This window comes from Ascidiella aspersa, chromosome 3 (genome assembly GCF_963924565.1).
Source record: "Ascidiella aspersa chromosome 3, kaAscAspe10.2, whole genome shotgun sequence".
Lineage (NCBI taxonomy): Eukaryota > Metazoa > Chordata > Ascidiacea > Phlebobranchia > Ascidiidae > Ascidiella > Ascidiella aspersa.
In genome coordinates, this window is record NC_139449.1 from 20,742,758 (window position 1) to 20,768,584 (window position 25,827).

General features: G+C 36.7%; 3 protein-coding genes across 4 annotated transcripts; 1 reads left to right on the plus strand and 2 right to left on the minus strand.

The window, feature by feature from the left end:
• Positions 1-464: 464 nt before the first annotated feature.
• On the minus strand, positions 465-22,381 carry LOC146160731 (rhophilin-2-like). Of its 2 annotated transcripts, XM_083386142.1 has the most exons (16): positions 22,242-22,381; positions 21,722-21,836; positions 21,173-21,288; positions 20,065-20,193; positions 19,539-19,617; positions 18,608-18,810; positions 15,548-15,714; positions 14,711-14,898; positions 13,145-13,301; positions 11,653-11,775; positions 10,906-11,000; positions 8,399-8,498; positions 7,160-7,236; positions 6,690-6,830; positions 5,259-5,417; positions 465-2,745 (listed from the first exon to the last, which is right to left on the minus strand). In XM_083386142.1, exons 2-16 carry the CDS (start codon positions 21,758-21,760, stop codon positions 2,353-2,355), a joined length of 2,166 nt encoding a protein of 721 aa, XP_083242268.1. In that variant the 5' UTR covers positions 21,761-21,836; positions 22,242-22,381; the 3' UTR covers positions 465-2,352. The 2 variants fall into 2 exon arrangements, with proteins under 2 accessions (XP_083242268.1, XP_083242267.1); XM_083386141.1 differs by lacking the exon at positions 22,242-22,381 and having other exon boundaries at positions 21,722-21,912.
• Positions 22,220-24,978, plus strand: LOC146160732 (triple QxxK/R motif-containing protein-like). The gene is made up of 3 exons (XM_083386144.1): positions 22,220-22,402; positions 23,147-23,232; positions 24,094-24,978. Exons 1-3 carry the CDS (start codon positions 22,342-22,344, stop codon positions 24,172-24,174), a joined length of 228 nt encoding a protein of 75 aa, XP_083242270.1. The 5' UTR covers positions 22,220-22,341; the 3' UTR covers positions 24,175-24,978.
• On the minus strand, positions 24,135-25,776 carry LOC146160733 (cytoplasmic tRNA 2-thiolation protein 1-like). Its single transcript, XM_083386143.1, has one exon. It carries the CDS (start codon positions 25,732-25,734, stop codon positions 24,601-24,603), a length of 1,134 nt encoding a protein of 377 aa, XP_083242269.1. The 5' UTR covers positions 25,735-25,776; the 3' UTR covers positions 24,135-24,600.
• Between the last annotated feature and the right edge of the window lie 51 nt (positions 25,777-25,827).

Sequence of the window (25,827 nt, forward strand, 5' to 3'; positions counted from 1 at the left end):
TGCTAAAATAAGGTATGATGAAAAGGTATCTGTTTCGTATTTACATCATTTTATCATTCTAACTACCAGTTCCTGTATAACCGTTTTTTTTATACGTTTCTTAATTTTTTATACGTTTCTTAATTTTTTCAAAAGGCGGAAAAATAGGGGGCCATTGATTTCTCAAAACTTTCAAAGGGGCCACGGTGTTAAAAAGGTTTGGAACCCCTAATTTAAATAAAATTTTTTAAATACCTCTCTTGTGACGTTTCTTGACATATTTTTATTAAACCTTAATAGGGGTCCACATATTGATGGCTGCACAAATTCCTCAGGTCTTAATGTAACTTTTTTGGTTTTGGGTGTCAAATAATTGTAATAAATCGTTTGTTAATATGTTCTTGCTAATGCTTAACACTTAACAACCTAGCTCTATGTCATATTGTTCTTTTTGTGTATTCTCATAGAGTTAGTCGAAAGGCAACTCACAACAAACAGTAATAATTAGGATACAGAACTAGGAACTTACCGCAAATTTGACGCACAAGGCAAAATATATAGGGCTAATGCGCATTAAAAGGCAAAATCACCATATAATGTCGCATTAGAAAAAAACAATTAATTTTCTGTGTCATACAACCGTTTGTTAGATTTTAAATTTTTAAAACATCATGCGACGTTTGACTTCCGCACATGGTAAAACTTTATAAAGGCAATAAACTAATGCATCACTATAGACAATGCAAATATAAAGAAGGCAGAAAGGAGTAAAGGTTGCCCGAGAAAAAAAAGAACAATCTGTTTGACAGAAATGCTATTCGCGAGGAGAAAGGTGGTCTCACTTATGAAACAGAAAACGAAGTTGTGATGACATAGTACGTACAAGACAGGTGTATATCAGAGCGTATATCGAGTGACCTAAACAACACGCATGCAAGTTACAGCAATAAAAACTCTTCACAGAGTACATAATGGAAAGAATTGCAATCAAAAGAAAAAGTTGTTTAATCGTGATTTTTCTTTTTTGGAATAAAGGAAAACAGTTTAAAGAAATTTCGTCGTATTCCAAGCCACACATATTTGGCATTCCATTTGAATTATAGACCAGTGGTTCTTAACCTTTGACACTTGCGGGCCGTTAAAAACGAACAGATCCTTTTGTGGAAGGGTAGTTAAATTTCGAACCAACGATTCTTTACTGAAACAACTAAAGCTAATCATTATTGGGCTACTAGGTAATCTGGAAATGTTAGTATAAAATTAGGACATTTTGAGATATACTAATATTTTTACATAATTCTAGTGCGAGGCCTTTTCGTGGTAGTATGCCAAATCTCCTTATAATTTTGCTACAATTTATGGATTATTCTTTTACAGTTATGCAACAATAAGACTTTTCTGTAAAATTTGCTCATCCGGTTATGTAACAAATAAAACACTAGAATTAGTTTTGTAAAAGACAAATACCAAAACTTACACTAAGTTATGTAAACTTGTCGCCGTATCCAACGAATTGTCTATTTGTAAGTTAGTGTGAGATTCAATTTAGAGATAAAATGCTATTACCAACTAGGGGCGTTTTTCTGCTGAACACATTCTGTCAAAAAGGGGCATAACATACTAAAACAGGAGGGCAAATTCGCGCTGAGCGCGTGAAAAGGTTTGGCATATACACAGGTAAGGTTGGTATAAAACTTAGTTTCCCACGGCGGTCAAGAACCACTGATTTAAATCACATTATAAAAAGAGAAGGAGTTCGATATGAAATAAAAATCTTGAACAGGAAATGTAAAAGAACGTACGCCTGGCAATAAAAATCTTAAAGAAACTTGGCACACATAGAGATAACATAAAGGTGGGACAAACACAATGCTGCGGTGATAAATATATCCGACTTAGCACTGCAGTGGTGAAAAGAGAAAAATATGTGAAAGGTACCACCGGGTAGGTCCACAGAATAAATTAGGCAACAAAAGAAGGCCGAACGACAATAGCTTCCTCCCGTAACAACTATACGTCGAGGTCGAATAACAAAAAGTCAAATCGTGCTGACGATATATGATAAAACTAAAAGCGGGATATCACATAGATAACCTACGACCAAAGTAATTATGTCATTATAAAAATGCCAGAAGAAAATCTCCGTTACTTTTTAGTTTCCATAATGGCAGCAAACTTATAAAAAGTCATGTTAATTCGGCCAATAGGTGAAAAACAAGTCCCTGCACTTTCCGAACTAATGCAAAGCGAAAAGGCAGGTGTCATATTTTGTAAGTTTTGGAGGGCAGTACTAAGCGAGGTTGCGTGTCCCAGGGAAGTTCATCTCAGACCTCTCGACTACGCAATTTAAACCAATAGACAAAGAGGAACCCACTACCACTGGCCTCTGTGGGCGTACGGTACTTTCTTGGGCCTGAGCACCGTGCCGTTCCCGGGAATGTACTTGGCGGTGGTGGCACTGCGCACGACTGCCGAGGCGGTGTGCTGCCTGCGGGGATCAGGGGTCAAATTGCTGTCGGGTCGCTCGGCGATCACTGAGAAGCGGTTGGAATTGGCGGGCGCACTGGCCTTTGACTTTATTTTGAGCCCGGTGAAGATGCCGAACGAGTGGCGCTTCTTGATGGCCCGGGGCTTGGTGGTGGCGAAAGGCCGACGGACCACGACGTGCTCGCTGTTGTTGTAGCTGTCGGCGGCCGAACTGTAGTTGAAGTTCCTGTTGGGGTTGGCCTGCATTGTATCGCCACCGTACGCGTTGTAACCGGACGCCTGCGGAAAATTATTATTTGCGTTAACTTTTGTTCCCCGATAGTTGTTACGCATCAGACCCGACGATAAATATGTTCTAGAGCAGTGGTTCTCAACCTTTTTCTACCCGTGGCCCCTTTTGGTGCTTTCAAATAGTCGCGGACCCCTTACGTTTTTCTAGTGTAATATCTGTGATTAGTTCCTTTAACAATTCAGTATATCTCTTTTTATTTGGTACGTAGAAAGCAACGTAAGAAAACGGTCTTTAAATACCGCATATCGCAACGCACATTATTTGAGTTAGGGTGTGGGTGGGTCAAGTATTATTATATTTATTAATAATAATAATGCTTGACCCACCTAAACCCAGACGCTAATCCGCACCCTAACTCGAATAATGTGTGTCGTGGTATTTGTAGAGCGTTTTTGCGTTAGTTTCTATATACCAAATCGACGAAGCTCCTTTTTTAAATGTGATTTCTGCTGCTGCATCTCCGAAGCAAGTCTTGAAATACATGGTTGTGTTTTTAAGAACGCTAGAGACACATGTTATTTGTCCGAACAATAGCGTAAATCAAAATTCAGTACATACTAAATGTCAACTGAAATAATGCTGCCTTCCATTTTGCAATCTATTTATGTGACATAACAATGGAATTGTTACGTCACACTCAATGCGATGTTACAATGTTAACTTATCACTTACCAAGATTGTGATTAAGTATAAGCTTGCCATACGTCCCGGTTTAGCCAGGATAGTCCCGGTTTTAAGGCCTTGTTCCGGTGTCCCGGATTTTTCAATTTGAGATTTATCAAAAAAAAATTTTAAATGTAAAAATGCTTGAGTTTGCCATTTAGCAATTATTTCTCAAGCGGGTGTTAAGAAATATTTGTCTGGGGGTCAGGTTGCTGGGTCTAGGTCCTTTTTCGTGTGTGGTGAGTAAAAACATTAAATGGATATTATCTGGCGGGTGCTGGGAGATAACTTTTTGAATGAGGTAAGTGAGCGCCGTCGCAAACCGGTCACCGTTAAGCAATATTTATTTTCAAGGATTTTTTTCACGTATGACGCAGTTTGGTGCCGGTATTATTGCTTGCATATTACGCATGTCTAAACAATTGTTGTTACAACTTAAAGTTTAATGTTTGTTAGTAATTCTAGATCGATAAATGTCGCAGGTCTTCAGGATTACAAATTAAATTGAAGTCATAACACACTGATTGCTTTAATAGAAACAAGTTTTAATGTTTCCAACTTAAGACTTATATGTTTAAAAACTTCTTGATGTCTGTTACCGCGCAAAAATTAGGTAGAGTTTGCAAAATTTCACATTTAATGCGGCGGTTTAAGTTTCAATCGAGATTTCACTTATGTTGGACGCAATATGGTACAGGGATTACCTCTCGGCTTAAAGGTTTTACGTTTGTAAGTTACAAAATTGCTTTTCGGTTACATACTTTGTTGCATGTATGAAGTTACATACTTTGTTGCATGTATAAAAGAAACTGTGTAAAGATAGTACTTTAATCGCACAAGACGACGAATTGAATTTGTTTCTTTAAAAATTGCTTTTGGTAACACTTTGTTGTACTGTATAAAAAAAACTTTAATAGCTATTAATAGCAATTAAAAATAGGGCCCTGAAAAATACCCCCGACAAAATATAAAACAACCGCAACCCCGTTAACTTAATTATTTGCATTAAATTGTTTTGTATTAGGTCTACATTAAGTTTATTTGCAGTTTTCAATATGCGTCCCGGATTCACGTTTCTAAAAAATGGCAAGCCTATGATTAAGCATGTTTACCAGCGTTAATTAATTTGATAAAGGTATATTAAGAAGTTTTATGGACCCCCTGAAAACCTTTTGCGGACCCCCGGTTGAGAACCACTGCAAAACATTACTGAGCTATGCTCTCATCTTTAAGTCGTAGAGATTTTCCAAAGAGTCCAAAATATAGATAGTTGGGATAACAGTGCTATTGCAAGTTATCCACAAGCAAAAGGCAAGGCAAAAAATAGGATGTGACTGCATAAGCGACAACAATAAAGAAAACAAAGCAAGCATAGCATCACAGACGTCCACAATTTAGCTTATCAAACAAACGGTGGTCATTTTAAAACACAAAATGCGTCGACAATCAAGTCGTTGTAAAAAGACATTTATGTACTTCAGCTACATGTTTGAAGACAAAGAAAACAACAACATAAAATTTAAATTATATTGCAAGATATCACCGATCTGACATCCACGATTTAGAGTACAGGTATATACATTACACATAACCCAACATCGAATCCTTACTTGGTCTGTGCATCCATGTAGTTCGTAAACATAGCACAACAAAAAAAAAATTAATTCTACTTGAAAATTTGATGCAGGTATTTACTTCCGATTTAGTGTTCACGATGCCTTAAAATATTTAAAGTTATCCTTGTTTCAAATTGTAGTTTAAACTATTACATATTTTAGTGCATTAACAAAGAATAAAACATAACAGTCATATCTTGACAATTTTCATAACAACTCACCGATGGGGTTTCAAAACTTCCGATCACCGAGATGAGTTTCAGCTCGACAGCGCCACCTTTCGACTGCGCGATGACGTCAGCCGCGGTGTTATGGTCTCCCCACTTGTGGTCTACCCCGTTAACCGCCACAATTACGTCACTGTTGCGGATTCCCAATTCCTTAAAACAAACAACAAAAATAAATTTTTGACCCTGGCATGTAAGTAAGGGCAGTTCAGTCTGGTATTCATTCTATACCTAGGCAAGCTCCGCAACTGCGGTTGTCCTCTATAGATTACCACCCTTTACAGATATAGAGACATTGTATACGAGTGCAATAGTGTATATACGTTAAATACGGAATGTTCAGTTAACATGTTTTTTGTTTAAATGCGATATATATTTGCTTTAGTTTCATAAAAATCATGCCTTTATAGAAACATATATAAAAATGTAGCGTTAATTTGTAATCCAATTTTAATGCCTGTTCATACAAGTTTGAAACAATACTAAAACATAGAAATTTATACCTGGGTTGTGTTTTGTACAAAAAAAAAATATGGTCAATTGACCGGTCAAAGCACTTTATTTAACCGGTCAAATACTTGCATTGGATTCCAATGTTGTAAATTTTTTAAGGTTGTTTTGTGATTTGAGTTTTTAATAATCTTGATTGTAACCTATAAAAAAAATTAAAATATAAAATTGTAGGGTTTACCTGACGCAAACACTTATTCTGTGGTAATAACAAATTGTTTTTAATAGCAAAGTAGAGTTTAGAATAAATGCATGTATATGATGAATCGCGTTTGTCATAAAAGGTAACACTAGTTGGGGTATACCACAATCTTAGGCTACTTAGAAATTTCAAAGAACCAAATCCCTTGTCTCCAGTGGACCCTGGTGATGATTTAGAAAATTTAGATAGTGACAAAAGTTGTGATGAGGAGTAAAAATATTTTTTTACTCATGCATTTACTTGTTGTTAAATCTCATTAATAAACTTGTTGGCTTAACTTGCTGGTTGTAGTAATGGTAAAAATTACTACAATACTGCTTTGGTATTGCTTGCAAGATAGGCATGGTTTTGCAAAAATTCTTATTAATAGTCAAAAAATAATTGTTTTTGTTTTATAAACCACTGTACTTGAGCCCAAACGTTCATATACTTATTTAAAGGTAAAATCAGGGTCTATTTTAACTTCAATTGCATTTTGATTGTGTGTATTATATTTGACCAATATTTGACCTATTTGACAAGTATTCGACCGGTCAATTGACCGGATTTTATTTGACTGGTCAAATGCCCAACCCTAGTTATTTTGTTCCAGCGGCAAGCCATGCCAACCATCTAGCATGGAGAAAGAAGAGGTGCGACGTTTTTACTTTTTGTTTTTTACAATTTTTGAGTTGTTTGTTTATACATTATTATCACCATTTCGCACTTCTTACCATCGCTTTGTCATCCAAGTTGCTCACGGTTACCGGGGATTCCCCTTGCAAGTTGAAGCAGCATTTTTCTTCCTCGGTCCGAAGGTTGATTGTTCGAACCTGGCTCAGGCGATTGTGTGCCGAGAACACCGAAATGGGCCCCTTTGGGTAGAAAAAATACATGAAGCAGGCGTCGTTCTTGAAGTGTTTATAGAGGGATAGAAGTATATTACTTTTTTTTTAACATGTCAATTCATTAAAAAAAAATAGTACTGTGGTTTACACTTTCCAGTGGTATGAAAAATTTAAAACAGCGATAATATTCAGTTGAAAATCTACTGATATAAATAAATTCTACTAAATTTGATTTGTAAAAGCGTCTGGTGACTAAAAAAACGGATGTGTTACCCTACAAGTCGACTCAAGCGTCCACTATGCGTTAACAAGACCACAAAGTTAAAAACGACTTAATAGATACAAAGGCTTCTTACCAATTTCTTGAACACGTCTGAGGAGCGAACGCTGGAGAATGCAGGAGCAATTGTGTCGGTGTTGTATTCAGTGTACGCTGTGTGAAATTGAAAAAATAAACTAAAAATAAAATATACGCCCAATGCTTACCCCCACCATGTTGTAATGGACCAGATTAAGTTTTATCCATAACGTCAATAGTTCGTCCACCAAGGACGACTAGGCATAATTGTTAAAGATAAAAAAGAAATGCTAACAAATCAGGCATGTGCAATGTGCTAATTTTTTTTAATACAACCGTGTTAGACATAGGTGCGTGACCGCCTGTTTAGCATGTTATAAATGAAAATGTGCCGCTTCTGAAGTGATAGGCAATATCAGTACCAGATAATTGCTTAGCAAAGGCTCGGTAATGCGTAACGGGTTAGCTTCTAATCGAAATTGGTTAAAAGGTGACGTCAGGTAAAACGCAGCGAAGTACAAGCAACTGCTATATTTACCGCAACACTATATGTTTATTCAAGGGTGAAATAACTTTTTTCGAAATCGCAGACTTGCGTATCAGGCAATATCGGAATTGTAGCAGCAATATCGCAACAGTATATAATATCCCTCAGTGAACGAACATGAAAAATGATTTTTTTACATTATTCTACAGTTAACGTTGACCGTAACTACTTCTGACGACGGTGAACGCCAAAATGCGATGAAATCACGGACAGACGCCCTTACGCAAGCAAGTAGATATGTTGCTGCTTTCAAGGGCCTTTCAACGATACTTAAACCTTTCGTTGCGCGAAATAAATGAGCAAAGCAATGAAAACACTCCACTGGATTGCTAACGCATGATTGACGTCGGAGTATAGGCACGATTCACATTTTCCCGGCGAGTGTTAACAATTATGTGTAAATAGATCGGACGGAATTCATCCGCCAGACAACACGTGTCGAGTCAAGCACCAAAAATCTAATAATGATTGGCTTCACCAATAACGGAGATGACACTTATCGATAGCGGCATGTCTATTTCTGAATGAGTCGATATTTTTAAGCTTTTTTTCATATAGGGACAAATGGCGTGGAATTCCCCACAGAATCGGGTAAGAGCATCAAAATAGTCCAATTTCCTAAGGGGGGAGTTCGACAACTTGAACACGGCATCTTATAGGCAGGGATAAGTCCCCGTGCAGTGACTCACGCAGTTTGCACCGGTTTATATGCGGCTTCAATCTAGAGCTGGTTTAGTAGAGAAAACTCACGTTGAATTTCGGGCGCGTCAATGAGCTCGAAGAAGTCTTCTTCGGTGTCGACCTCGGCGAACTTGGCCACCGACCTGTTGTGTGAGTGCTGCAGGTACTCCTGCCAATAACAAAACAACCTGGTCGTAATACGCCAGTGTGCCCGGTTAGATGACCGATCATCGATAATAAAGTAGCATTAAAAAGAGGCGTGTAAACTATCGAACAAGGTGCGTTTTTAAAAATGGGCTGTGTACTGGACAGGACATCCAGTCGTCAACCGGTTTGCCCTTGGCCTTATGGGGCTACAGCCAAGAGCAGTAGCCAATCCGCGGTTAGTAAACCGAATACGATAGTTTCCTGTTTTTACCGCCTTTACATTTGTATAATGTTGTGGTTAAACAATGTGTAGTGTACAATACAGTATCGTTAAGTGGTTTAAGGCACTTATTTTTGCAGACCCTGCAGACCCTTCATAATTATCTGTTGAACCCGGCCATGGACCTTTTAAATAATCGTTACAATATAGCTTTAAGTATAGGGCGTGTTCCAGTGGACGTTCACGCCGAACCCCTAAAGTTGTGTGGTCGAACCCCATGGTTAACAACCACTGATATAGAACCTTTGCAACAGCGTTCATTAAAAGATAGTTTTAACAAATCCGTACGTAGTCTAACCAATAATCTTGAGCTTCAGAATAAGTCTAGGTAACCAAAAGTATTTGTATGATTGACAATTAGATCTTTGTAGTTAACACAGTAAATTTAAACATAAATCGAGCCTCTTTGTGCTTCATGACTGGTTGGCCGTTCCAGGCCTAGAGATTTTACGAGGTTAAATTTTTCCACTTGCATTAACACATTTAAAATATTGGGAACTCAAGTTAAAAAAATATATATACATATATTATTATAGTAACGTACAAATACCGAGATCAGCATTATAGTTTAAAAGTTAAATCTGACAATTTTGCGAATAATAAGGAGTCGATACTGGTATTCACCGATACGCTAAAGTAAACTTGCTGCAAATTGTTTTGCAGTGGTGTCTCTAGTATAACGATATTTTCACAATATTTGTTGCAGACAGCGGTGTGTTTTTTGTTTAATGACGCTGGCCCGAAAATATCCGGTCATGCATGCACGATACGCCTTGGGCATTATTTCGCCTTTAGATTACTTAAAAAGGGTTAACAAAGTCTGCCAAATATGTGTCCTGTTCTTTTGCGCAACGAGATTTGTTTATGAGAAAACAAACAACGACGAAGCGTTAAAAATTAATTCCCTTGCCCGTTTTATCCCGTTCTGAGGTTGGTCTGTGCTAAATGGGTTTTAATAATTCACAAGGTAAAGTACGTGAATACCGTTATATTTTTACGGAGAAAATTAGGCAGTTTAGCCACTTCGCAATTTATTTATGAAGATTGGCCATTTATTCAGCATGACTTACAATATTGCGAAATAAGTTAATATTTCAGGACTTACAAAATAAAACAGATGTTACAAAATATTTTTTTTTGTATATAAAACTATTGTTTTCTATTTAACCAAAAGCTGTATAAATTAACAAGTCAAGTATCATAAGCTGCTGCGTCTTTTAATGTTGCTACGCATTTATAGATTACAGACACGTGTTTTTAAACAAACTATAACGGTTCCGCTAAATATTACGAAGTTGTTCGTGACTATATGACATACGTATTGGTAAACAGCACAAGAGCGCTTAAGGAAGAGATATTTAATTAACTTCTGTCCGTTTTGACCATACAAGTACAATGGTCTTGGTTATTATGTTGACATTCCTTTGCCGGCCTCCGATGAATAGCGAAGGAGCGCCTCGCACGTCACAATCAAACGCAGATTATGACGTCATAAGTGCACCGCCGACTCGCTCTTGGGCAAACAGGACAAGGATTAACCGGATTAAACCACGTTTTAAAGTTACAGCACGTGCGTTTTTTAAGGCAGCGTTTTTTCGAAACGGTCAATAAATTATCGTTTGTATGATGTGTTCGTGTTGTAATAATTATTTTTTCAATAAAGAACAACTTCATACAACATTTTCTGGTGTAAACGTTAATATTAGAATCCTAAAAAATTACGTGACAATTGTCACACTGTATAGTGGGCAGCGAGGACTTGCCCGGATATGCGAGTTGACATTGACAAACAATGACGCATCACTTTATTTGATCACTTGGTCTACGCGAAAATTAAAGGGTTATTAGCGTGACAGTCATATTGTTTTTGTTTTTTGACGTTTTTTCGTAGGTGAGAAGCGGAGAAATGCAAACAACTGTTGCCAAACGGAGCTTATCGATTTTAGCGAATGCCAATTGTTATACAAGGCCGTTTTGTTATAAGTCAAGGCAAAACGGTTCACAGCAAGGTTTCGATTTTGTGTAGGGCAATAAATAATTTTAGCGTCGAGTTATATTGTGTATTCGCATCAGTGAAACTCAAAAAAAACTTTCGAAGCACAAAGTTGCGTGTCGAGTGATTATATTTATGACGTTAAATAATACCCACCTTGAGTATGTCTACAGTCCTCATCATCTTGCAGAGGCTGTGTGTTTGCAGAGCGTTCTCGTGAAAAAAAATCGCCTGACGAAGGTGGGATTTTCCTGGACAAGAAATGTGAAGTGAAACACAAACAACACGTTATGTACATGGAGCCATAGGCCGTATTGCGACGTGTAAAAGTAACTGTATATGACATGCTAGAATTATACCCAATCTATATTAATTCAGTTAATATATGTTATGTAGCGTAAAAATATATTGTAAAATTCGATATACTACTGTTTTCGACTGCTCCAAACATATTTTGCGTGTGCGTTCGGAAAAATAAAATCGTTTTGCCAACAAAAACTTAAATATTGTCGGAGCTGAGTTGTCCAACTAAATTTAACACAGAATATTTGATTTATCAATACGATTGGAATATTCCAATCTTTAACAAAATGACACATGAGTTGCTTTACGAGGTTGTATGTCTATATACTTACATTGCGTTTATGCAACGAAGCGAATAACTCGAACTTTGTGGTTTGCGTTCATGCGCAACTTGGCGTATTAACATTACTGTTGTTGGGGAATAAGTACAAAATCACGGTTGCCCAGCTGTATATAAACCAAAAGTGAAGAAATACCCACGTCAGCGTGTTAACGGAATACGTTTTTAACTATAAACGAGAAACTCGGCATTTCGCAGAGTTGAAGCTGATGTAATCTCTAAAGTTGAATTGCCACGGTTTATTTATTATTATCAATTACCCAGTCGTCTTCTGTCCTCTGCACGCTGCGCTACATCATTGGGAGACGGTAGTTGGTCGCCCGGCGTTGACTTGAGGTAGAGTGAAGTCAGAAGAGTAGCGATCTCTTCTTCTTCTGCCGCAACTGCAAAGCGGAAAAGCATCTTACACCACTTGTTTGAGTGTCGTACAAGAGTAACTCACCACAAAACAAAATAAGTTTGCCACCACACGCCATTTTGCAGCGCTCAAACTTATCACTACACCAGTTCACACAAAAAACAAACTGTGTCTATTCTGACTGCCACATTTTTTTATATATTAAAGAGGCCTTTTATGTGTATTGAATTCAATTCTCCACAACGGTTTTAAAAATTGTTTTAAACATTTTAGCATTAAGATAGGTTAAGTGACAGGGCATAGTCAGTATATTACTTGAAATACTACAATCCTGCTGTCTTATCTCTAAACTACATAACCTCAAAAAAAATTCTCGTTTTTTCCAAAAGGTATTGTGACTTACATGGACAAATGTGCCTGTTTTTTTTTCACAGTAAATTCAATGGTGGTACTATATTGCCCCCCCCCCCCCCAAAAAAAAAACTGTCGATTTAATATTGCTCGAGTGTGATAACAGGTAGCTTTGCCGCTGTGAGCGTAAGTTCTAAAACATAACTTACTATATCGGTTAGAATACGTAACGAACGTGCAATAAAACTGCGGACGATATATTAGAAACGGAAGCGCGGTTATTTTACGGCACACATTGCTGTTTGCTGTTAACGAGCCTTTACAGTAAAACATTCGCGTTATTGCGCCTCTAGATTATCATCAACTCTGATCCCCTTGAGTCTCGTAAAACTAAAGAAACAGCTCCATTGCGTTGCACTTCACTGTTGAAGGCTATCAATAAACATCACCAATAAACATCATCGACCAACACTAGAATAGTCCATTTTTGCGAATCGGTGGAGTTATTGCCACCAAATTTTAGGACTAATTAATATGGCCTAGTGCAGGGGTTCTTAACGGGGGGTACATGCACAATCTACATGCAGTGTGAACTTGTGCGTTATTTTGTGCGTTAAGCATATTTGGGAAGAATGCGTAATTAACTAAAAGCAACAACAACAAAAAGTCATTAGCAAATTGACTGATTGTTTGTGTGTTGTAAATATTGTTGAACTTAAAAGACTGTTTTTAAAGCATCCATTCAACACGTAAGTTATAACTATAATGACAATTTTATTTACTTCCGTCGACCATTGTGGACAGGGGGTATGGAAATTTTATGAAAGCTTAAAGGGTACGGGCGTTAAAAAGGTACCACTGGCCTAGTGCGATTCGATCAAAGATAAGTCATGGATGATTCAGTGTAGAGTCAACAAACAGGCAAATTTAAAAACAAAGCAAATAATATATTTATAAAAATCAATGCAAACTATATATACTTAACTTAATATAGATATGATTCTTTAAAGAAAAAGTTTTTAACCCAAAAAACATCTACTCACCGTGTTGTTCGAGAAGGCCGACGCCCGCGTAATAATGCGCCAGAGCACGGTAGTGTAGTGTCTTCACCTGCACCATGTTCACCCACGAGTAGGGCACGTAGGAGCGTACTTCGCTCAGCTCGAACGCCCGATCTGCCGCCGCGTACTTTTCTGATACCTGACGAAACACAGCGGGTTCATAAATAGCACCTGTCCATAAGAACAACTCGCGATCCGATTATGGAAAATATTGAGGCGAATTGTTTTTTTTTTCAATGGCTTTGGGGTTTTTAAATCTTCGCAAATGCTTCTCAAATGATGGCGCGTACCTTTAAAACGCGAAAATTGTCTATTTTTATCATTCAAATCGTATTTTTTTTTAAATTGTCTTTTCTATGTAAAAACCTTTAAACAGGTTACCAGAACATCTCTGTTATTTTTGGCCACAGTAAATTTGATAAATAAAAAACTGTATAATACTGTGTTTATCTTCAAAGATGATTTTTAATGTTTTTTATTCTTTCTTTGTTATTCTCTTTAGAATGTAACTCCTTGGTTCAACATTTAATCATAACCCCTACACTCTTACAGTTAATTCCACAATTCAGACAGAGTTGGTTCACCCTTTGTTTGTCAAATGTAGAGTAAGGAAATGTTGACATAAGCTTTGTAACGTTGCGCGTGTAAAAATAGCCTGGTATATATAATCGCGAAATTGCCGTTGCCTTGTAGTTACAGGTAGAGCTGGAGCCTTTAGAAGTGAGGCACTATACAACTACGAGCATTGAAAGCTCGAACGCAGTAAAAACGGCCAACAGTAAATTGCAAATTAAACGGCGTACAAAATGCGCAGCTAGTATATATTTCTGTCGCCACATTCGTACACTTGTGCTCAAATGTTGAAAGTACAACATAAGTGACAATAAAATTATCTCGTTAAGTATGCAGAAACAGTAAAGTCATAAATTATTATCTTTTCAAATAAACTATACACTATAGGTATACAAGGTTTTTTTTTCTTTATACTATTTCTTGGATTTTAGCAATCGCACAAGACAACTATTTTGCATTAAAGTTATAATAGGCATTTACTTGATCAAATCAAAAAGCATCTGTATCCTGTTTCATAACGCTTGACTTTTCAATCAAATTAATTTGGTGTTATTTTTTAACCTGACTTCAGCGTTGAACAAATTAAAAACAAAACAGTTTTTCTACTGAAGGGTTAATAAATATGCTGTTGCTACCAGGCATAGTATATTTAAAATAGGTTCCTCTGGCATAGATACATATATTCTCCTTTTTTTGGTGTGATTTTACTTTGCGTCCTGTTGGCTTTGTGTGTCAGTCCCTGACGAAGTCTTGCCGGATAGTAAGCCGAAACGTTGGTTAAAAAAATATATGCCAGAGGAACCTATTTTAAATATACTGAAGGGTTAAGAATAAAAAACTTTATAAGATCACATTAAATAAATGATAAGCGTTAACAATAGTTCTCTCTCGTTATCCGAAGATAACCTAACAAAAAATACTTTAGAAATAACCAAACACCAAAAAAGGTATTGCTTTGACAAGGTTTAAACGCACCTTCATTGCTTCTTGGGCGATGGAGGCACAACGACCCAGTTGAATCTCGAAGCCTCCGAGCATTTTCCGCTCCAGCACACACTCCTGTGCTTGGGCGAGCATGAGAAGCGTTAGGCCGTGAAGAAAGGACTCGCTCAGGTCTGTCGTGGGCGCGTTTACGAAGTTGGTTCGGACAAAGTCGAAAGCGCCTGCGAGAGAAATAACATTTTGCGTTTAACCCGTATAGCCGAGTCGCCTGTTCCCAATATTGTCGTTTTCGTTTTAACGAATTCTGTAGGTCATGTATGTGTACGAAACTGTTTTTCCTAGAATTAATCTTGAAATACCAAATGTTTTGTTTTTTCTTGAATACGTTTTGGATTAGGACTTTCGATCGTCTTTTTGCGCAATAAGAACAAAAAAAACTCTAAAAGATATACCATACGAAGAATATAGGGCACTCTATGTGGTCAAATAAAAATGCTAAAACGCATCTTCGAGAAGTAAAGGTTGTTTTAGAAATTGAAATGACAAAGACCTTATCAAATTTTAATATCACCCTTTATCCAAATAGAGCTGCGTCTTTAAACATTCAACGCGACAAGGCGAGACGCCATAAAATATTCCTCAATTACGGCGTTTCGGGCTTTTCCACGCGTTAGCCTGAAGCGAACGCGAGAAGCAGGCGTCAGAACGAAGCGATTTGTTAAATAATAAATGCGCTTCGAAAGTAAACTGAAAAACGTGTGTAGCGTCAAAACCTAAAAGCATCGCTTTATAGGTTACCTAAACACCAACCGGACACCAAACCAAGCTGTGGCGAAAACCTGGCCCTATATAAAGTTTACCGTCGTTTACCTGCCGAACTTTGGAAGGCGACTATTGCAAAATTGATGCCCTTCCTTCGAGTACGGTCCGCCCTGGTACCGAGCTGGGAAAAGAGAGCTCCGATGTTGAATAGCACGCTCGCCTTTTCCAGTGAGACGGAGCGCTGCACGGCAGGGACGCCCGTTATGGAGTCGTACCTTGAAACAACAAAGTCGCATATATTCGAGGCTCGAATAGGCTCTTTGATGGCGCAATTTAGTCTAGGGTTGTTGAACTGGGAAACTACGTCGTGCCCCCGCAAACAAGTGCTGCTCGAGGCAGGTTTGCGTATAAAGCTGATATGACCGAATATTGTGAAATATATGACATATTCTTTCCGAATGTAAAATTGACACGGCATTCATGACACGGCTTTCCGAATGTAAAATTGTTTATCTACGACAAGCTGGTCAAGTTATGTTGTCTAAAAAACAACCAGTACCGTGTTTATGTGGCGATTTCCTTTAATGATCATCAACAACAGTTTTAGGGATTCGACTTTTATGTTATGTATGACAGAGAATCGATAAAGGATGCAGGGGTTGCCGGGCACATTAAACTAAACTTTGGACATGTGTTTAAAACTTCGTCAGGATAAATTGAAAAAATTTTAAAATGTTTGCCATTGCTTGATTGCTACTTAGTAGTATCGCCATGACACGTTTCACATTTCATAAAGAAAGTAAATAACAAGAGAGACGTGTATAAACAAAACGCTGTACAAGAAATAAACAAACGTCTCCAGTTCCAGTGCCCAGCGTAAAACAGCAACCAACTGAGCAAATTCAATGACATTGTTCCTTACAACATGTCGTTATTTTGTGGTTGTTGGCTACTTGGCTACGTATTGTCTATTGTCACAAATCAGTGCGAGAGCAAGCTTTTTGTGTGCTCAATACGTTCGGTCTCATATATTAAAGTTTACCCAATCCAAACCAAAAAAAAACGTTTTTTCCGCTTCGCGCGACTAGGAGTCAATTTTTGTATTTTCATGTTATCTCACGAATATGAAATCGAAAAATACTGAATTGTTTTTAGTATGATAATAAATATTAAAAATCTGAGGGGGCACAGGGTATAGGACGATTACCAAAAGGGGAGTGCGGTAGCAATAATGTTGACAACCACTGCTTTAGGTAGTTTTAAGTTAATCTATTGGAAATCAAGTCAAAGAAAGGTTATAAACCTGTTCAGCCTGGATTACATAAAAGCCCTTGATAAAACATCAAGGTGTTCTACGTGGAGGTTATGTCGTTTAAGCATGGCGTAACAGAAATCCCACCCGCCTTGCAGCCCATTAACACAAAGTACACTTTTAAACAGCGTTTACGTTCGTCTTCCAAGACCAGTAATACGCGCTGTCGAAATAGTTTCAAAGGACACATGGTCCAACTAAAACCAGGCGTGGAAACAGCAAAGTAGCCACACCTCGGGGCAGAAACGAAAATAATCGGGCGTCTGACGCGCAACCCTTTTCGAGCTGTATTTACGAGCCGTCGGCCGCGTCAGGCCAGCATTTGTCTCGGGGACGCGAGAAATACCGAACAGGGGCGTGGGAAGACGGTACGCCTGATTTACGGCCGGTCGTGGCGCGTTCAATCCGGTTTGTCCGCGACGATATTTGCGTCATGTTCGCCGTTTGCGCGTTCGCGCGTTCTCGCAAGCAACGGCTGACCAAACATTCCGTCATTGTAAATCAGCGCAGCAGCTAAGTTCCTAAAGCGAAACGCGACGTTTCGTTGCAGTCGGAAATACGACGAGCCGAGCTTTAAAAGAAATAATGACCCCCTGTCATTGGCCGGCATACTTTGCGGCGCTAACCCGCCGTATCTACTTCTTCACCAATCCACTTACGGTTATAGCCGGGCGTCTCAAATAACAGACGGTGCATCATTTTCTTATCAAATGACACCACTCCAAAATGGCAACGAGTCTATCATATGTGACAGCGGTTTCGGGTTGTACAAAACTTGAGTTTACATGTTGATCATACTTCGGTAAGTAAATACTTCCTTTCGACTATTGCCATGCAAGACCAATACATCCTTCCGAACGATTCGCGAGGTTAAATATTTACACAATCCACACTTCTAACCAATCACGTTTCCAATGCACATTCGGCACATTCTAAGCTTTCAAAAGCAAACTTCTTAGTTTAGAGATAAAAATAAACAGTTTAAGATTAAGAGAGTGACAATGCAAAATCTAAAAATTGAAAGTAATGAGAACAAATATGCACTCCAAAGAAAAAAATGCTTTTGAGTTTAAAATCGGCTCTACTCCGTACCAAAATGTGGTAAATTCGTAAAATGTGCCTTCGTAACCTATGACTTCAGCCAGATTTTGCTACAGCTTTACATTTTAGTGTTTTGTAATATAACAAAGCTAACAAACGCATCTCTGTACATCGTCGATCATCACGTTTCAAGTAGGCCCAGGTTACGTTTCTCACCTGACAACACCACAAAGCGATGGCCGACACCGCGAGATAATTCGCAGGTTAAATCTCGGCAAAACTGCGCTCGGGGCAAACTTACAAACCTATCACTTGGACAGAAGCAACGTTTCCCAACAAGACGAAACAAGTGCTGTTAACGGCGGGGTTTAAACATAAAAAGAACTTTAGCTTTTTTAAAGGAAATTTGATGCATTTCAAACAAGGGTTGATCATCCTGTTTTACAAAAATGTGTCTCAAAATATCCGTTTTATAATAACAGCGTCCTGAGAATAAGCACAAAGGAAAGCTATATAATTTAGAGCGTCTTGTTTACGAGGTCGTATGTTTTATACGTTGCCTTATTGTCTTTCATTTTGCCAGTGCACACTCCACAATCAGATGTGGGCCTTTTCAAACAAAATTTAGTGCATTTAGAAAAATAAAGGGGGGGGGGGGGGCACGAATGGAGATTTTGCCAATCGGAGCTCTCTTACCAATCAACAGTGTAAAACCGGTTGAGAGCATTATTGAGAAAGCAAACTTTACCCAGGACGAAGAATCAACGTGAACCGATCTATTTTAAGCGAGTTTCTATGAGCAGCACAAAGCCTACCAGTGAAAGTAAACGCTGAGGGGCCGGTGTGGCGGCAGGAATCGACTCTCCACGTTCTGCACTTGCTGGTAGTAGTCTAACAAGAGGTCAATCCCCTCCTGGTTGCGCGCCGGTGTGCGGGCCGACGTCCGAAGGTCGGCAAAGTCAGCCAGTTCGTCGCTGTAGATCGCCGGGTCCTCTCCGTAATGTGTGGATATAAAGGACTGCAACGTCAGAAAAATATCGCAGTTTTTATTACCGAATGGTTTTCGGAAAGTTGAACTTCGCAATGCGAAGTTCAACCAAAAAATAAAACGGGGGTTGGTTATAGGGGATTCTAGCTTGTACTGTGACACTTATACGCTATATTATTATCACTTGATTTGGTACTATTTAGAAGTGCAGCAATGTTGTTCATTTAATGATAAAATCACGCATTTTAATGATAAAATCACGCATTGAAATAAAATCCATTACTCTAACGGATTTTAGTGGTCAATTAGGTAGATTTCGAAACTTGCTTAATTACAATTAGCTCATTTCCTCTCCTGTAATTAAATATAACTATGAACCATCGCCAAGCAGGGGGTGCTAGTACAACTAGCCTATAGGTTAAATAAATTTATAACTGCCTGAACTCAATGGGCACTTAATGTATTACAAAGAACTTTAAATCCCATCAACGTAGCGCTTGTTCACCCAAACAAAGCTTTCTTATGTAGCGTTACATAAGTATCCGATGTCTTCTGTCATTAAACAAACTCATCAATGGTATTAGTTGATACCACGCTTCTTTCACCTCCAGTAATAGGTTTGGTGTCCTATTCTATACCCAAGTAACCTTTAAATCACGCCTTAAACCAAACCACAAAGAATATTATGACGACAATAAAGTGACATATGTTGCAGTGATTTAGCGAGAAAAAATAATACATTTTTTGGCATTCCTTACCTCAAAAATGTGGGTAAATTCTAGCTCCTTTGTGTCTTTGAGTCCCAGTGGAATCATAGGGATGCTTAAAGCCTTGCCACTGCAAAATCAAAACGTAGACTTGTTTAAACTGAAGTGGTACTTGTGCTAATTAGGTTCACTTTAATTGGTACAACTGTCGTCATACCTTGTTGTGTTACAACAACTAACTGCTGTAACTGCCAAACACTAAAACACAGGTCTGATTTTGACTTTAAGGAAAAACAATTTACATTACACTGTTGGGGAAGTTTGTTTACATTACCTGTTGGTAAACAGTATTCTTTAACAAGATAGAACAAACTTAGAAGACAAATTAATAACCTACCACAACCAAAATTGCCATACAGCATTTTGTAAATACAAATTTAAGTCAAACTAATCATTTATTTTTGCTGTTAAACTTTTTAATAAAAACATACAATCGTTTATGTCCGAAAATGTACCAATATTGTATGCAAACCCTGAAGATTATAAATTATTTACAGGCAGTGATTTACTAACACACCTTCTGTTTTGATAGGGCTCCACCGATGAATTTAGTTCACTCAGTTCTTCCTTAAGTAGTTGCAAGTTTGAATTAACAAAACTTAATTCCAAGGCAACAGTGTCCTTGACTTTTTGGTTGGAGGATGCACTATTAGAAAGATTTTGTTAGAGTATACACCGATGAGGCCTTTTAAAATAAACGTTTTATTTGTTTCCCTTTGTTTTTAAATACTATTTTGAGGAGAAACCAAATTTAAAGTTATTTTATCTTTTGATAATAATATTGATGACAGCTAGATATATAGAGAAAAATGTTTAACCAGTAAGAAATTTTGAATGAAACTTTATTTGATATTTTGAGAGAAAAAAGTTGTGGTTGGTTACTTTCTATTGTGCTTTATGGAGCCTTTAGGTAAAGTAATAATAATTGACAACAATATTTGTTGTTAGAATGTATTTTGAGGTGTGTCAGATGTTCAGTAACAGCCAAGCCTTGTAGTGCCATACCATTAAAACCAAGGCATATAATCAAGATCACTGTAATGCCAGTGGTATGCTCAGGTGTGTACAGATAATACGATTAGCAAAGCCTTAAATTCTACCGCATCCATACCCCAGGGCATTTTGTCGGTTATAATGGTTTATAGTGAAGAAATCATGGATAGGTGTTTCAATAAACTTATCAATGTAACTACTAAAAAGTTAATCTTTGTAATGCAACTGCATTTAACTTTTTTCCTTGCAGACAAGTTTAAAATTGAGTTATGCTAGAAGCAAAACAATCTGATCATACATACAATATTTTATAACATTACATGTTTATTGTCATATGTAAAAAAAAAGGCCAAATAGGATAGGCAAATATTAGTTTTGTTCTACGACTGGGTCACTTTTAAAACTAGTTGACTGGTCCTTTGAGCTAAAATATATCATTTTAAATTAAAAAAATAAAATATCTGGAAATAAAACTAGAAGAGCATACTACAAAGTATACATATATTTTAACTGGGAATCACTCAATAAAGCAACATACTTTTAATAATAATAAGTTGGGGTTAAATATAGTCCAAGTAAGTGATGTTGATTTTCTCTTAATGAGTTTTGCAAACTAGTGACAAATAACATACTTGTATAAATTTTCTGCGCCAGCCCTCAACCTCATTTGCTTGCATAGCTGTTTATTGATTGAAGTGCGTTGGTTCTGCATTTTGCTTCTTTGAGTTGCCATGATTGGATTACAACCCTAAAATTGTTTTAAATAGTGTTATAACAAAATAATTACCCTTTTATTTTATTGTGTATCACAGTGCAATCAATATGATACTAAATTAGTAGACCTGAATGGCTACAAAATTTTTGTAGTACATCTTTTTTGGACTATAGATAAAAAATTACAGTTATTTGCAAAATAGCCATATAGTTAACACACGACATTTATGCTTTAACATAAGGGTTAGGATATTATTATCGTTTAAAAGTATGATTATTATTGGTAGTTTAGCCTACTGGTAACAACAGCGAACAATGCTATATGAGGCATCATGGTACCTATCAATAAAAACTTGACACTCTACGAAAATAATAAATCCTAATGATTAAAACATTCAAAATAATTATAAGCAATCAAACGTGATGATAACCTAAGTATGACGGTTTGACCTAACATAAAGAAATACCTTGCGAGGCGTATTGCTTGACGGCCGAAGTACCTCCATAGCTAGTGGTTAATAATCTTCAATAAAAAGGTAAAATACCCACGGTAAAACTTGGATAAAGTGTTCTACCTCGGGGCTTGAAACATAGAAAGTATTATTAGACAAGACGCTGGTCAAACTACAACATGCACGCTGGTCAAACTACAACATGCCATTAACTATAGCGTCTGTTGTATCTAGGACAATGCTTAACGGAGCGAACAATACGAGGGAAAAAAGCAATGATGTACGCCTTTTTTCCTCTTATAATATTTCGCTATTCTCATATCCAAGCGATTGCAAGATAACTCAATTTTTAAATGAACAAAATTAAAATTGCCTTTGGTTCCTAAATATTTTATCAATGGAGTAGAAAGTGTTGAAAATATAAGCAATATGCAATAAACCGCAAAAACGACACTATCGATTATGTAATTAGGGGATTTTCCCCGTAGAAATTGTGACGTGTCAACAGCAAACTTGTGTTTGTATCATGAATTACCTTTCCGGACTTCCAATGTTGGGTTAATTGGAAGCGTTGTAAACTTGTGCTGTTTGTTGCTCATATAACCTGAATGATAAGCTGACGCTTCAAGATAAAAATGGGTCGAAAAGACTCTATCAACAGGGGTAGCAATTTGGACAACTATCGAAAAAGAATTGGTACGTTTATACAAATCATTTGTAAACTTTTTTATGTTGCAAAACAGCAAAATTAAACAAAACGACACACTTATTTTAAAGTACTTCCTTACGTAACAATTTAATAAATTAATAACCAAGCCCCCACAACAGCTGCGCTAAACTGGGCGTAAAAATGGCTCCAAAACGTAACGTTTTTCTATAGCGGCACTGGGCTTGAGCTTAGAAAAACGTAAAAATTGCTCCAAAGCTTTTTTTTCAGCTGCACGGGGCTTGAGTTTAGCAAAGCGTGAAAAGCTCCAAACAATAGAATTTAAATGCAAATTAAGCTTTGCTGAGCTCATGCAGCTGTAGTGTAAACGCACCTTTACACAAAAGACTCAAGGCTATAGGTAAATACCACAATATTTTAGTTAACTAACTGATAAAGTGGATTTCAGTATCGCATGTTTGCCTACATGTAAAACCAAAAAACAATGTGGGCACACAATTTCACTTGACTTTTTACTTAGGGTTGTTAAATTGTGGGTTTAAAGAGTTGGCAAGAGGAGATACTCACTGAACAAAACTGCTTAATAACCTTTTAAAATTCAACAAAATACATTAATCTGCAACCACTGCAAAATTAATTATACAGGCAAAGCACATAGGTTTTGCAGCTAAGTAACAGATTGTTTTGTAAATGTCTTTCAATGAATGATGTCAAGGTTGTGACACAAAAAGAACCATTAACATATTTCATACTATTTTGTTGTGTTTGTACAGGAAAGCAGGAACTGCAAAGGAACAAAGGAAATGTAAAGTCACTTAAAGACGTAGCTGAAGCAAAGCAGTCAGCTTTGAGTGTTAAGGTAAACATTGAAGAAATTAAATTTACAAAATAAATTAAAATAATCTCTATCTTTTTTATCTGATTTCAATTCAGCGTTAGGCTAGGGTGCGCAAATAGTTATTAACGGCCCAAATTGGGGTTGCTATACCATTTACTTTAAATTGCTAAAATCTTCAGAAAATATTTTTATAAATTTATGGTCTGCATTAGTACACAATAGGAAATATAAGTAATAGCTTCCTCCGTTTTTTCTAGTATCCCCTTACCATTTTTTTGTCACATCACAAACTTAGTGAAATGTTGTGCTGACATTGGGGAGTTTCAGATGAGGCCCTACACCCTTAAGAATTAAATATTGCCAAGTTTAACTACCTAAATGCAAACTTTGGTTTAAGGAAATCTATTTTGATTTCTACTAGGTTTTATTTTGCTGTGAGAAAATATATTTTCGGAAATGTAAATGTTTTTAGCCTTTTGAGAAAATATTTTCCTTTTCTTTTTTCTAAAAGTGCCATGAGGATGTAGCACAATATAAAAATGATTCAAACTTGATATAGAATTATGTAAGCATAATTCCTGCTAATTCTTTACAACATGGTAATTGGTAAAAGCTTAAATGTCTTGTGAAAAAGCTGCTAGAAATGGACAGTGATAAGCAAAATGTTTTAATTAAAACAAAAATTTTGTTAACAACAGTCAATCTTAACCAACTTTGTTCTGTCTACTGTATTTACAATACTATTGTTTAATAAATAAGGTAGAGTTATATAGCTGTACCCTTTTTCTTTATTAACCCTTCAATTTTAATTTTGTGGAATTATTCAAGTTTAGAGTTTAATGTTAATTATGTTGTCTAACATTGTTCCGTTTATGTTTTTAGGATGTCTTACTGGTGCTACTGGCTATATTTCTGCTCATATCTTCACTGTATTTGATGTTTGTTTATTCATTCTCTGATTAACTTTACCTATTTTATCTCATCTAAATGGAGCAATTAACGTTTTATTTTACATTGTTTTGCAATTGGTTTTACACATTTTACAATGATTTTTACTGTTATTAAATATGTAAATTTAATTTATAATTATAAATTTTAACTGTGTGAAATGCTGTTTTAAAAATATTTATGTGGTGTCTAATCTAGAAATTGTGTAATTGCAATGTTAATCAGTTTAAAATGCACATTCATATAGATAAAAGTTTTTTACTGAAATAAATTCTGCCTAAAACCTTGGTAATGCACTATTTCAATTGCTGAGGTGAGAAAGAAAATTTATTCGTGGATTCCGCAGTGTCAGACAAAATGTCTTGAGAAATAAATACATTTCTCTGTGTATTGTTTTCATATTACCTAATATACTGTATATTTGTCCTATATATTAAATGGTTAAATTTGATATATAGGATTATTTAAATCAACGCTTTTGTTTGTGTTTGCAGAACGTTTAGTATGCACATGAATAGGTTTGTTAAGGGAGTCATGGCGAGAAACTGAAGAACTACATTTTCCGCTTCCACAGCACTTTGATGATTGGCAAGTTTCATCAGGATTAAAATGCTGCTTGACTTTACTGCTTTTACCGATTCCCAACTTTGGTTTCCCCTTATTTAAACCTTCTAGCAAAACACATGCCTTACATACATCGTTGGAAGAAATATATCCACACCGAGTACAGTTAGTCATTGTTGGCATTTTTACACCTTCTTTTATAGACATCATTTCCCCAGAATGAATAATGTCAATTATTGAGCTTGGGCGGATAGCTTCAAGGTCTTTTAAATAGGTTCTGGCATGTCCCCGATAAGCATTTGGTGCATAGATACACTCAGTTGAAAAGTAGTCTAGTTTTTTGTAGTAGGCATATGCCACAATTTCTTTTTCGTATGTGTATTTAAATGGTTTGACCCTGGGAATTCCACTTGGGTCATCTCCAGTAATGAGAGCTGTACACCGCTGCAACCTTGCAACATCTCCTCGCAAGATGTTCATGATGATAGTTTCAGCAACATCATCTGCATTGTGACCTGTTGCAATCTTTTCAACCTTTTGCTGCATTGCTCCACGGTCCAATGCCTGTCGTCTAAAGACACCACAAAACGTACAGTTATTCTTTCTACCAATTTGCTTTACAATAGCGTCCATAGACCATCCATAAAGATCTTCATAAGATAAAATTGTCAATGGTAAATCATATTGCTGCTGATTTCGTTTTACAGTTTCCAAAGAGTCATCTCGGTAACCAGTTATTCCCTCGTCAATTGACAACAAAAACAAATCTAGTCCATAATCATACCTCTCATTAAGAAGTTTTAAGATGTACGCAAGTACAGTTGAATCTTTACCTCCAGAAGCACCAATGGCAACTTTTTCACCCCTTTTAAATAATTTTCCTTTTACTATTGTATGATGAATTTCAAGTTCAAAAGCATAGTAGAAACATTCTTTGCATACTGCACTTCCTGTCTTTGGTCGTTTCAGGAATGCATTCTCTTTTGTGCAAATTTCACATTTAACAGGCATGTTATCTTTAAAAATAGTAATCAAAAGTTTCACAAAATTACATTTTCTAAGTGAAACACAACATAATAGTTAAACTTTTGTTAAAAAATATCA